The 12,063-nt window shown below is 34.8% G+C and overlaps 1 protein-coding gene and 1 pseudogene across 1 annotated transcript; both read left to right on the forward strand.

Moving 5' to 3' along the window:
* Positions 1-4,123: 4,123 nt before the first annotated feature.
* On the forward strand, positions 4,124-5,631 carry LOC114006529 (olfactory receptor 5D18-like). The gene is made up of 2 exons (XM_027769125.1): positions 4,124-4,139; positions 4,697-5,631. Exons 1-2 carry the CDS (start codon positions 4,124-4,126, stop codon positions 5,629-5,631), a joined length of 951 nt encoding a protein of 316 aa, XP_027624926.1.
* A 3,634-nt stretch (positions 5,632-9,265) lies between these two features.
* On the forward strand, positions 9,266-10,186 carry LOC102496147 (olfactory receptor 5D18-like; annotated as a pseudogene).
* Positions 10,187-12,063: the final 1,877 nt, after the last annotated feature.

The following is a 12,063-nucleotide window of genomic DNA, read 5'->3' on the forward strand; positions in this document are numbered from 1 at the left end:
AGAAAGAGGGAAAGTGAGAAAGCAAGTCAGCATTTCTGGTACTTGAACCGCGTTTGGCCATATGGGTTTCCAACACCCTTAACCAATATGCCACCTGCTGGCCTTTTTTTTTTTTTTTTCTCCCTTCTTTCTTTCTTTCTTTTTTTTCAATTTGTTAAAGGTTGTATGTGCTGGCTAGTGAGATATACAGAATGGGATATACAGAGAGGGAAAGTGAGATGTGGGGCATGATCACAGCACAATTCTTTCTCCTCTATCTCTTCTTCCTTTGGGGATTTAGGCCATACATACACATGTGCCTCGCATGTCTCCTAAACCACTGGGTCTAAGACTCAGACTTCACAGTAAGTGATTTGGGATCCAGACTCCTCAATCACTATGCCATGGGCTGCCTTATGCCTGACTTGTTTCAGTTAACAGAAAGGACTTTCTGTGCTTCAACTATAGAAAGGATAAATATTTAAAATATGTTAACATCTTTAATTTGATTGCTATACATTGCATACAAGTGTCAATATATCACAATACCACATAAGTAAAGTACAAGTATTGTGTATACATCCATTGAAAAATATTTGGAAAACCCAAAATCTGAACGGGCCCAAAACTAATTAACAAGATAGAATCAGTAACAAAACCTTCCAGAAAAATATCCAGGACCTGATGATTTCACTGGTGAATTCTTCCAGATCCTTAAAAAATGTATTAGTGCTGATCTTTCTTAAACTCTACTAAATATGTATAAAGATGGAACACTTTGAGACTCATTTTATAAAACTAACATTACATTATTGACAAAGCAAAACAATGACACTACAAAAAGAGAAAACTACAGGCCTATATCCCTGATGAACATTGAACTATATTACTTTCATCTGTTTTTTTTTTTGTTTGTTTGTTTTAGGATGATGCTTTCTCCTGCCCTTGATTTCCTTGTCATGTGAAGTCATCCTCAAGGTGATGAGCTTTTTCAAGATAGAATTAGAAAGTTATTGTATAATGTCTCTTCAATTACAAACTAGAACTGTCACCACAAATGCACCATACTGATTTGCTTGATTGAGCCAATATACAGTGTATTCTGGATGGAAAAATCTCATTTTGTATGCTATAATGGTGAATAGTAAATGAAAGTAAATAAATAAATTTAAATAAATAAAAAAATATAAACAGAAAATAAAGTTTATATTACATTGCTAAGAAAAAAATAAAAATACTATACTGTCTAAACATTTCTATATTTATACATAATGTAACATAAATATACTGACATAGGGAAAAATAAAAATAAATTCAACATAGATTAATAACATCTGTCTCGAACTGTTGTTTTATATAATAACTGATTATTTTCATTTGCATATTTTTATATCTTATATTCATGTAAAGTCCAGATCTATACAGTACAATAATTGAATAAAATTGATAATATGAATGACCTGGGACTTTATTAAAAAAAAAACACACAACAAACATTTCACATGGGACAGTGTTATTTATAATTGCTCAAATTGGAACCACTCCCAAGGCAATCCACACTCAGTGAGTCTCTAGCCTGCAGATCCCCAAGGCTTGATCTGTATGTTTGTGACTCATTTTGGTGCCAAGATTTAGTTTTTAGGTGAGAGTGTCTCTCTTCCTCATCTGAATTTTCTAAAGAAGTTGGAAAAAGTAATACGTGAAACATCTAATGAAATATACTATAGACTTACTACTGTTTCTGAGTGTTTCTTTTAGTTAAATACAAGCACGGACATTGGAGTTCATTAATCTTAGCAAAGGATTCTTTCGTCAATGAATCACTCAAGTACTTCTGTAATTAGGTGAGTTGATTCACTTCTTTTATTTTGTTTTAGAAGGAAAATTTTGAGTTCATGTAATTTTTGCAGGAAATAAACATTGCCCAAAATTTTACTGAAACTAGGAAAAAGTAAAAACTAGGAAAGGGCCTTTGGTGATATAGTTTGATTCTTTCTTTTTTTCAAGTAATATCTATCTTGATTTTCCATTAGGAATCCACTATATAGCCAGGCATAGAATCAACATTTCGGCAAACAGAAAATATTTTTAAAAAAAGACCTCATCTTCAAACTTCCGAAAATATCTGTTGAAGTTAGGGACAGTATCAGTCATATGAGAGGATGAAGTATTTGATAACTGTGAGTTATGTGTTATAAAAATTAATATTTGCATGTATTTAGAGAAGAAACAATGAGAAATGTTTATAATATTTGACAATAAATCATAAGGGTGAGTATAAAATGGAAAAATAAACTTCAAACATATAAGCATGAGTTCTGTAATGCTTGTTAAATCCCTAATGACTAGAGGAGAAGGTGTTAGTTTATAAAGAGACTCAATATTTAAACATTTCAGAAAACCAGGATGATCAATATATATTTCATACATTCATTAATAAAAAGCATGTGGAATATTTAAGGTCATTGACTATTCAATGATTAAGAAAATCATTCTCAAATTGTTGCATAAAATATTTTAAATTCAGGTGTGTGTGTGTGAGTGCCCAAGAGGAGAATGGAGGAGGAGTTGTGGTGTAGCCATCCCCCCTAGGAAATGGTCTCTTGCTTTCTATCTCTCTGCCTCTGTCTTTTGATGAGTTCACATGTGCTACAGGAAAAATCACTCAAAAATAAATAAATAAATAAAGTGTTTTAAATTGAAGGGGCCAGAAGGTGGTGTGGTAGTTGGTGCTGGACTCCCACATGGCTGACTGTGGTTCAAATCCCAAACCTGATGGATTGCTTTCTCACTTTCATTCTATTTCTCTCTCTCCATGCTGAGGCCTGATTTTTTCATGTTTTATAAACGTTTTTGAAAACACTCTATGTATTCACAGTTCTATTAAATGATAAGCTGAATATCTGTAATGACACATGCCATTTCTAATGAACTTTACATTTATTAGTAAACTTTCTACTTCTATTCTAATTTAAATTTTTGTCTTTCTTTTTGTTTTGATATAGGATGTGTGTGCTTGCTGGAAGAACATAGAGAGAGAGGGAACGTGCGACATTACCTATAAGGAAGACTGGTCACACCACAGATCCTTGTCCTTTATTTTTCCTTTCCAGATTTTGTGCATGCACTCGCGTGTGCCTAGTGTGATTTTCAAGCCGCTGAGTCTGGAACTAGAACTTCACTGTTGTCCATGAGGGATTCAACCACCTTAACCCTTATGCCACCTACTGGTCCAGTAATTTAAATTTTATATTATTAATATTCTCATTTTGTTATGGTGTCCTGTTTCAAATGGATCTCTACCCTTGCCTTTCTCCTTTTGCTAAGGTTTAAACTTGATTAAAAATGGCAGAATGCACTTTTGCTAGAGCCACCATTTTTTTTTAATCTTTATATTTTTTTTTCTTAAGAGGTTTTGCCTTCAGGAGCATGAATTTACCAGAGAGTGAGAGAGACAGAAACAGTGAGAGAGAAGGTGAGAAATCACCTCCCAGGGGAATGGCTACTTCTCTATAGTTTCTCATTAATTCTATTACTGGGATCTTGGGCACACACACACACACACACACACACACACAACTTATGTCACGCAAGCCACCAGATCTGGGACTTGGATCACGTGGAAGTCCCGTGACTTAACCACTACACCGTCTGCTGAACTCATAGTTGTCTTTATACTAACATAACTTCTGAAATTTGCTGCATTAGAAAGTGAAGAGCTTTTGGGGACCAGCAATTGGCGTAATGGCTATGTCGCTGGACTCCCATGTAGTCGACCGTGGTTTGATTCTCGGACCCAGTGGTTTAAACTCATGCTGGGCACATGTGTGTGTGTGCCCAAGATTCCAAGAGAAGAATGGAAAAGAAAAACTTGTGACGTGGCCATCCCCTCTGGTGATTTCTCCCTTTCTGTCTCTCTGTCTCTCTCTGTCTTTCCGGCAAGCGCACACACCCTATAGCAAAAACCTCTAAAAGAAAAAAATTTAAGAGCTTTTTATTAAATATTGCTTCAACTATTTAATAACTGCAGTCACAGTACATACTTTGTTGTGCTAATAATGAAATAAATAATATAGTATTCCATTAAAAGTAACACCTAAAATTCTTCAAGATTAGATCAAAATAATGTGTGACAATGTTCAGCATGTTACTTTACCTCAGTTGCAAAATGTGTTGAAAATATTGAGTTATTAGGACTTTAAACAGTTAGCAGAAGTAAAGTTACCAATAAAACGTTAAATTCAACATTTTAGAGATGTGCTAATATTTTACAATACTTTAAGAAGACCTAAGTAATTGTGTAAAAACAAACTTAGACAAGTCAGGAAAGACACTATACAAACTTGTGAGATGGATCCTCAAAGTAAAATACTCTCATTAGTCTTAGATACATGCAATCAGTTAGAGTGGCCTTTCGATGTAGCCAAATGTGACAACGAGGTACACATTTCTTTTGCTGCTGTTTTTCTAATTTTAGGGTGTTTGTTTGTTTGTTTGTTTTTATCATTCCCCTCAAGAAAACAAAATCTTATTCACTGTGCTAATGTATTACAAGTGAACACCAACTTCTGAATTAATATAGCGTGGGAAACCTAGTATTTAACAGCAGTCTAAATACCCATTAAACCTCTCAAGATTTCTTTCTTTCCTTTTTTATTGCCAATATTAGTAGTCACTTCTCTGAGTTGGATTTCCAATTGTGTTCATAGGATCCCAGAAAATCAGAGTTCTGAAGTCACCTTCATCCTCTTGGGCTTCTCAGAATATCCGGACCTCCAGATGCCCTTGTTCCTGGTCTTCCTGACCATCTACACAATCACAGTGGTAGGAAACTTGGGCATGATCATCATCATCAGGATGAACCCCAAACTCCACACCCCCATGTACTTTTTCCTTAGCCACTTGTCCTTTGTTGATTTCTGTTACTCTACTGCAGTGACACCCAAACTACTAGAAAACTTATTTGTGAAAGACAGAACCATCTCCTTCATGGGATGCATCATGCAATTTTTTCTGGCCTGCACATTTGTGGGGACAGAAACGTTCCTGCTGGCAGTGATGGCCTATGACCGATTTGTGGCTGTTTGCAACCCTCTGCTCTACACAGTTGCCATGTCTCAGAAGCTTTGTTCCTTGCTGGTGGGTGTGTCTTATCTTTGGAGTACAGTCTGTTCCTTAACATATACATCCTATTTGTTGACTCTAACGTTCCGTGGAACTAATTATATGAATAATTTTTTCTGTGAATATGCTACCCTTATTGCTATTTCCCGCTCTGACCCTTACCTCGGCCAGATGATCGCATTTGTCCTTACCACATTAAATGAAATAGGCACCTTGGTGATCATTCTTACTTCCTATGTTTTCATTTTTGTCACTGTCATGAAAATGCCTTCACGTGGAGGACGCTACAAAGCCTTCTCCACTTGTGCCTCCCATTTAACTTCCATCACTATTTTCCACGGTACCATCCTTTTTCTCTATGGTGTTCCTAATTCCACAAATTCATGGCTTTTGGTGAAGGTGGCCTCTCTCCTTTACACAGTGGTCATCCCCATGCTAAATCCCCTGATCTATAGTCTCAGGAACAAGGATGTGAAGGAATCAATTCAGAAGTTAATCAACACTAAATTATTATGTTATAAATTATAGTAAAAGAAATATTAATTAGTTAGGGATAATTTGTAGAATCATTCAATAACAAATCAGTACATGAATCTATGGTTAGAATTCTAATTGATAGTTGAATATCTGTTCCCAAAGATATTCAATAAAATAATTTTAAATTACAAATATGATTCCAGATAAAAATCTTAGATAACTAAACTTAAATATTTACTTAGATTTTGTAATACAAAGGCCTCTGTATTACTATAATTTACCATGTATTTGCCTTGATAATTTTTCATTTTAGTATAAATCTTGTGAAGTACAGAATTTATGAGATAATCTCATGATTTATACCTTACAACGAAGAAGTCTATCTTTTAATATAAAATTAGTATGGTAAGAGCCATTCATTATAAAACATTAATGTCAAAAGTTATTTAAATATTAAATATACTATGTCATACTATAAAAAAATACTTAAGAAATATAACTCCCTGGGCCAGTGATGGCTTGGTGGTTAAGTCTTCTGGATCCCACATAGTTGATTCCATACCTGGAGTTCTGGACTTGACAACTTAGGGTGCCAAAGATTCCCAAGAGGAGAATAGAAGAGAAGGGACTATAGCATGACTGTTTCCCCTCTTGGGGTGATTTCCCATTTTTTTTCTCTCTCCATCTTTCTGTCTCTCTGCAGTGAGCATGCATGTCCTATAGAAAACTTAAAATCAGCAACAAAAGCAGAAAAGAAACATAACTCTTTTATAATATCCAGAATTTGGTATAAATTGAATTTGGGGTTCTAAGTCATATGCATTTTCTGTCTATGCACAAGAATAATATTTGTTTTGTAAATATACACCCATCACCCTAATCCTGTAATTTTGATCAGTTTGGTTATTTGTCTGTTATTTATTTATTAAAATTTTTATTGAGAAAATCTTAGATTTAATTTCACATGTAGGAAAGAACATGCCAGAGAGAGATCCCAATGTGCTGTTATCTACTTTTATCCATGATAGTACAGTATAATAGACAGGATATTCTTATTAATACAATATGCAGACATTATATAGGCACCAGTTACTTACTGCTATTTGTTGACTCTTTCTATGGAATTAATTTCATGAATAATCGTTTCTGTAAATATGCTACCATTGTTGCTATTTTCCACTCTGACCCTTGCATCAGCCAGATGATCACATTAGTTCTTACCACATTAAATCAAAGAGGCACCTTGGTGATCATCCTTATATAAGTAATTATTATATAATAACAAGCAGTGATTTATTTTTCCTTTTTTGGAGAGGTTTTTTCTTATTGAGTGCGTGCGCTTGCCATTCTCCTCTTGGGATCTTGGGCATGCCTGCACATGCGCCCGGCATGGTTTAAGCCACCGGGTCTGGGACTCGAACCATGGTCAACTACATGGGAGTCCAGCGACATAGCCATTACGCTAACTGCTGGTCCCAGTAGTGATTTAATCAGATCAATGACTTAATTGAGATAGATCAGCTGACTATTAGGTCATTTAGGCACCAACACTGGTAAGTTTTCATCATTGTTGTTAATATTATTTATTCATTTCTCTCATGAAACATAAAGAGGATGATAAAGGAGAAAGGTATCTACAATAGGCTGTCCATGACATGACCCACCCCTATCCGAAGCCAGGCCAGATCAAGGACAAACATATGCCCACATTTCCAGCATGCATAGGGAGACACTTCAATACAAACCAGGGACGTTCCCATGCGGGTTCACTTATGGTACACTGCACAAGTGTCTGGTCTCATTAGTGGGTAATCTGATCAGTACGTCTTCAATCTGCAGTCCTGCAGCTCCTTTGGACCATTTGGCAAGTGGTCTCTGTGGAAAGCAGGTGTTTGCATGAAAGTAAACAACAGTGTATGCCAACAATAAAAGCATAGTTCAAGTCCTTATTTGGCTCTCACCTGAGAAAGATCAATATTTTGTGAGCCAGAGAAAATCTTAAGGCAAAGCATAAATTGAAGAGGTGAAAAAATTATCGGCCTCAAATAGTTATAAGTCCACAGTCCTGGGTATTGAGAGAAGATTTGGGATCAAAATCAATCAAAAATTAATTTGAAAATTTACCCAGTAGACATATTTTATATAGAAAATGACAAATAACTTTATCATAAATAATAAGAATCATTTATCAACAAAATAAAGGAGAAAGTCAAGTTTGTTTATGTATATGTAGTAAATATAGTTAATAAAAATTTCATCTTATATTAGTGAGAGGTCTCCAGACCAATGGAACTAATAGGATGTATACCTTAATCTCTCTCCCTCTCTTTCTCTATATCTAACTCTACAGCTACCTGTATATCTATCTCTAGGTCTCTTTCTCTCTGTCTTGCATCTACATCTATTCTTGTTCTGTCTCTATAAAGGGTTTTATTCTAAAAAAGTTGACTCATGTGATTATGAAAGCTAAGTCCCAAGATTTGAAGGCTAAGTCATAAATCTGGAATATATAAAAATTGAAATTTTAAAACCAAATAGGTAGACATAAATTTAGAAAGTATGACTTAAAAATTGAAATAATTACTTTTCTAGAATAGTTTTGCTTTGATTTTTGACATGAAAAGGTAATAGTGCTTAATATTTAATGTATAAACTAGCTATTCCAATCAGAAGAGATAATTTGATGAGGATAATAAATTATAAAAGAGTATGTTTTTCATGACTTTTGAAAATGATGATGTGAGTAAAATGGAAAGTGTATCAGTACAGGTCATGCATGTGTAATGTGATATTAGGCATTACGGAAATTCAGACAGAAGTGTTTAGAGATCAGGTGTTTTGTAAGAAACTTATTTGGAAAATGTGTAAGGGTCTGTGCAACTTTCTACAGTAAAATTCAAAGGAAGTTAGTCTTGCAGGGTGAAAGAAGGCAGGGTAGTTGAACACCCTTTGTTAGTGTGCTGAGTATTGGGTGCAGGGACCGCAATGAAGACAGAAGCATTTTCTGGACAAGGAATTTCACCTCCTATTCTCTATTTACACTACTTCATACTATGGGTTATTCCAAAGAAAAACTAACCCTTTAAAACAGTCATATAGAATTGGGAATGAGAATTTAGAACAAATTTAAATGAGGATATTTATTTCTGTTACTTTCTTGACATTGTCTTAAAAATAAGAAATACCAGTGTACAAATACTCTACTCTTATTATCCCTAGTGACAAATGCTATTGAGCTCTCTGTTTTATCTATTCTATGGCTGAACACTAAAATGTGTTTTGTTTTTGTTTTATTCTCTTAAACTGATCTTTCATGGAACTTATATGCTAGTTCATAATTATCAGACATTTAATAATGGGTAGAAATGTCATTTAGTTTGCACATATATCTGTATAATTTGTAAGAGCATGTTATGAGCTAATCACTATGTTTCTTCTTTTATAGATGAGGAAAATGAGTTACTGATGAGTAAAGAACTAATCCATGTACAAATCTTAATTAGTAGCTAAAGATTAAAAAGAGGTCAAGAAAAGAACCCAAAACCGAAACAGAAATAGGCATTGTGCACATCATACTTCAGGGGTTCCTCTCTGGGAACCCACCTTCATGCCCTAATACCCCCTTATTTCTGTGGTATCCAGCTGCTTAGGATGAGCTGCCAGGTTTCCACCCACAGGAATCAGAATGCCAAATGAGGGAAATCTGAGTGTTGGAGCCCCTTTAGTCTTCCTAGGCTTCTCAGACTACCCAAATCTACAGGCACCCCTATTTCTGGTGTTTTTGACTATCTACACAGTCACATTGGTGGGAAATTTGGGCTTAATTGTGGTTGCAAGAATAAATCCTAAACTTCATACACCCATGTACTTTTTCCTCAGCCAGTTGTCCTTTTTGGATATTTGCTATTCCTCGGTCAGCACACCCAAACTGTTAGAAATCTTGGTTGTGGAAGACAGAACTATCTCCTTCAAAGTATGTATGACAGTTTTTCTTTGGCTGCACATTTGTGATTACAGAAATGTCCACCTTACCAGTGATGGGTAATGACCGGTTTGTGGCTGTTTGTAACCCCTTGCTCTACACAGTTTCACTATCTTGCAAGCTCTGTGCTCTCCTGGTAGCTGGGACTTATTTATGGGGAGCACTCTGTTCCCTGATACTCACAAGTTCTCTTTTAGAACTATCTTACCAATATTATCAATCACTTTGAATGCGAGTACTCCGCCATTCTCTCACTCCTGTTCTGACCCCTACTTCAGTCAGATGGCATGTTTAGTCATTTCTGTCTTCAGCATCCTGATCACCCTGACCTCCTATGTCTTCATAATCTTTTCGATCATCAGGATACATTCTGCAGGTGAATTGCGAAATGCCTTCTCTACTTGTTCCTCTCACCAGACTGCTATCTCCATCTTCCATGGGACCATCCTCCTTCTCTACTGTGTGCCCAACTCTGCACTCTCATTGCTTCTCACAGTGACCACTGTGTTTTACACCACTGTGGTTCCCATGCTGAATCCCCTCATCTACAGCCTTAGGAACAAAGATGTGAAGCAGACATTTAAGAAGTTAATCAACTCCAAACTACATTCTCATTTCATATAATTCAAATTAATATACATTTATTTATATATGAACTAGATCTACTTTTTCCTGTATTTGCAGATGATAGTTTTATATTACTTAAGTGAATGTGACTGTGCTTTAAATTAATGAAATAATGCATATGCCACAAGTTTTCGTGTTCAAGATGTCTTATAATTATCTTTAGTTAAATACAGTCATAGCCCATTCTAATTGAATGGTCTTTATGGAAAGAATCATTTTTCAAAATGTCCTAACTGAACAATAGAGGAATCAGACTTATGAAGCAGGTCATATTTAGGGTCTTACTAGTTATGATACGGTATAAATAGAATTAAGTTTTGCCTAATAACAGTACTGCAAAGGTGGATGTTTATTGCCTTCACTGGATCCTTTAGCTCCTAACCTCAAGCCAGAATTTGACACACCACTTTTGTAAAACATTCATTTTATTTCCCCTTAAAATATCAATTTTGATTAGTATAATGTGACATAAAACCATGACATAATTGTCTTAACTAATTCAGGGAATAATTATAACTTTACTTTTAAGAAGTTGAACCAGTCAGACAAATATATATGAAAGTTTTTGACATATTTATAAATAAATAAATAATAATTTTATTGGGTAAGAGCGCAGTTTGGAGTTGAATTACTCTTAAATATTGATTGTGGAAAATAAAACCATTTTCTTGCAAAGTGTCATGCAATTTTTTGTGTATTTGTAGTGACAGAAATGTTCATGCTCTGATAATCGTCTATAACTACTTTTGGTAATGCCTCATTGTCAGGAGGCATGCATACTCCAGAGAGACACAGGCCTTCAATGGTCATGTCTCTCCTCCTTATCTCCATTCTGTAAGAATTCTAAGCACACATGCACCCATGCCTGGCATGTTTTCCAAGCTGCTGGGTGGATTCAAAGTACAGTTGGCTACATAAGACCTGGATCTCTTTACTGCTAGGCTATGGGTCTAGCTCTGGCATTTGTCTACAATTTGCAGTGTCTTGATATGTGGCATGCTTGAAATTTTGTTTCTTATTGGTTCAGAATAATTTTGGCATATAATCTTTCCCTTGAGTTCACGTACTTTACCTTATCCTTTGTCAGTACTAACTTCATAGATGATTTTTCTATAATTCTCTTCTATGTCTATTCTCCACTTGTTTCTCTTATCTAATCACTATTACTGTCTTCCAAGAAGCCATAGTTTATTTACTGTGTCCTTAAATTCAAACCTCATGGTATTTGTTCACTAAAAAAATTTTAAATTGTTACAGGGATGTAAAGATGAAAAATTGATTTTAATATTTAAAAGTACCAAAGACTATGTATAAAGTTTATCCTGTGGGGCACATTTTTTATCTTATTATTAGAGATGAATACATTATGTCTGACTGTTTTGACTGAAATTTTCTAATAATTACTTCATTATTTTGTTCATCTGCTTAACTAATTTGTCAAGGCTAGAAATTAAAACTTGTCTTCTGTGCTTGTCCCTTGTCAATCATGATTAAAGCTTACAAATTAATTAGAACACAGGTAGATGATCTCCATTCGTTATGCATTCATTCATATCTATTAAATGTCACTTGGTTCCTCCCAAATTGACCATTTTATTTTCAAATAAAATTTTACTACTTATTTATTTTTAACCACAGAGTGTTTTGTGAAAACACAAAATTATGTATCTTAAGAATACAACTGTTAGGGAAATGCAACAAAATTTTCAACACTCATAATGTATAACAATAGTGATAAATTTCATGTTTATTTCTAACTGTCCTTCAAATAAGCTTCACTTTTCCACATTGCAGATATCTTCCCAAATCATCCTTATTGAATGGTGCTTTCCCCTTCTTGTCATACCCATACCTTTATTGTTATGTTTCCAAAT

Source organism: Tupaia chinensis, unplaced genomic scaffold, assembly GCF_000334495.1.
Source record: "Tupaia chinensis unplaced genomic scaffold, TupChi_1.0 Scaffold148617_1, whole genome shotgun sequence".
Classification (NCBI taxonomy): domain Eukaryota; kingdom Metazoa; phylum Chordata; class Mammalia; order Scandentia; family Tupaiidae; genus Tupaia; species Tupaia belangeri.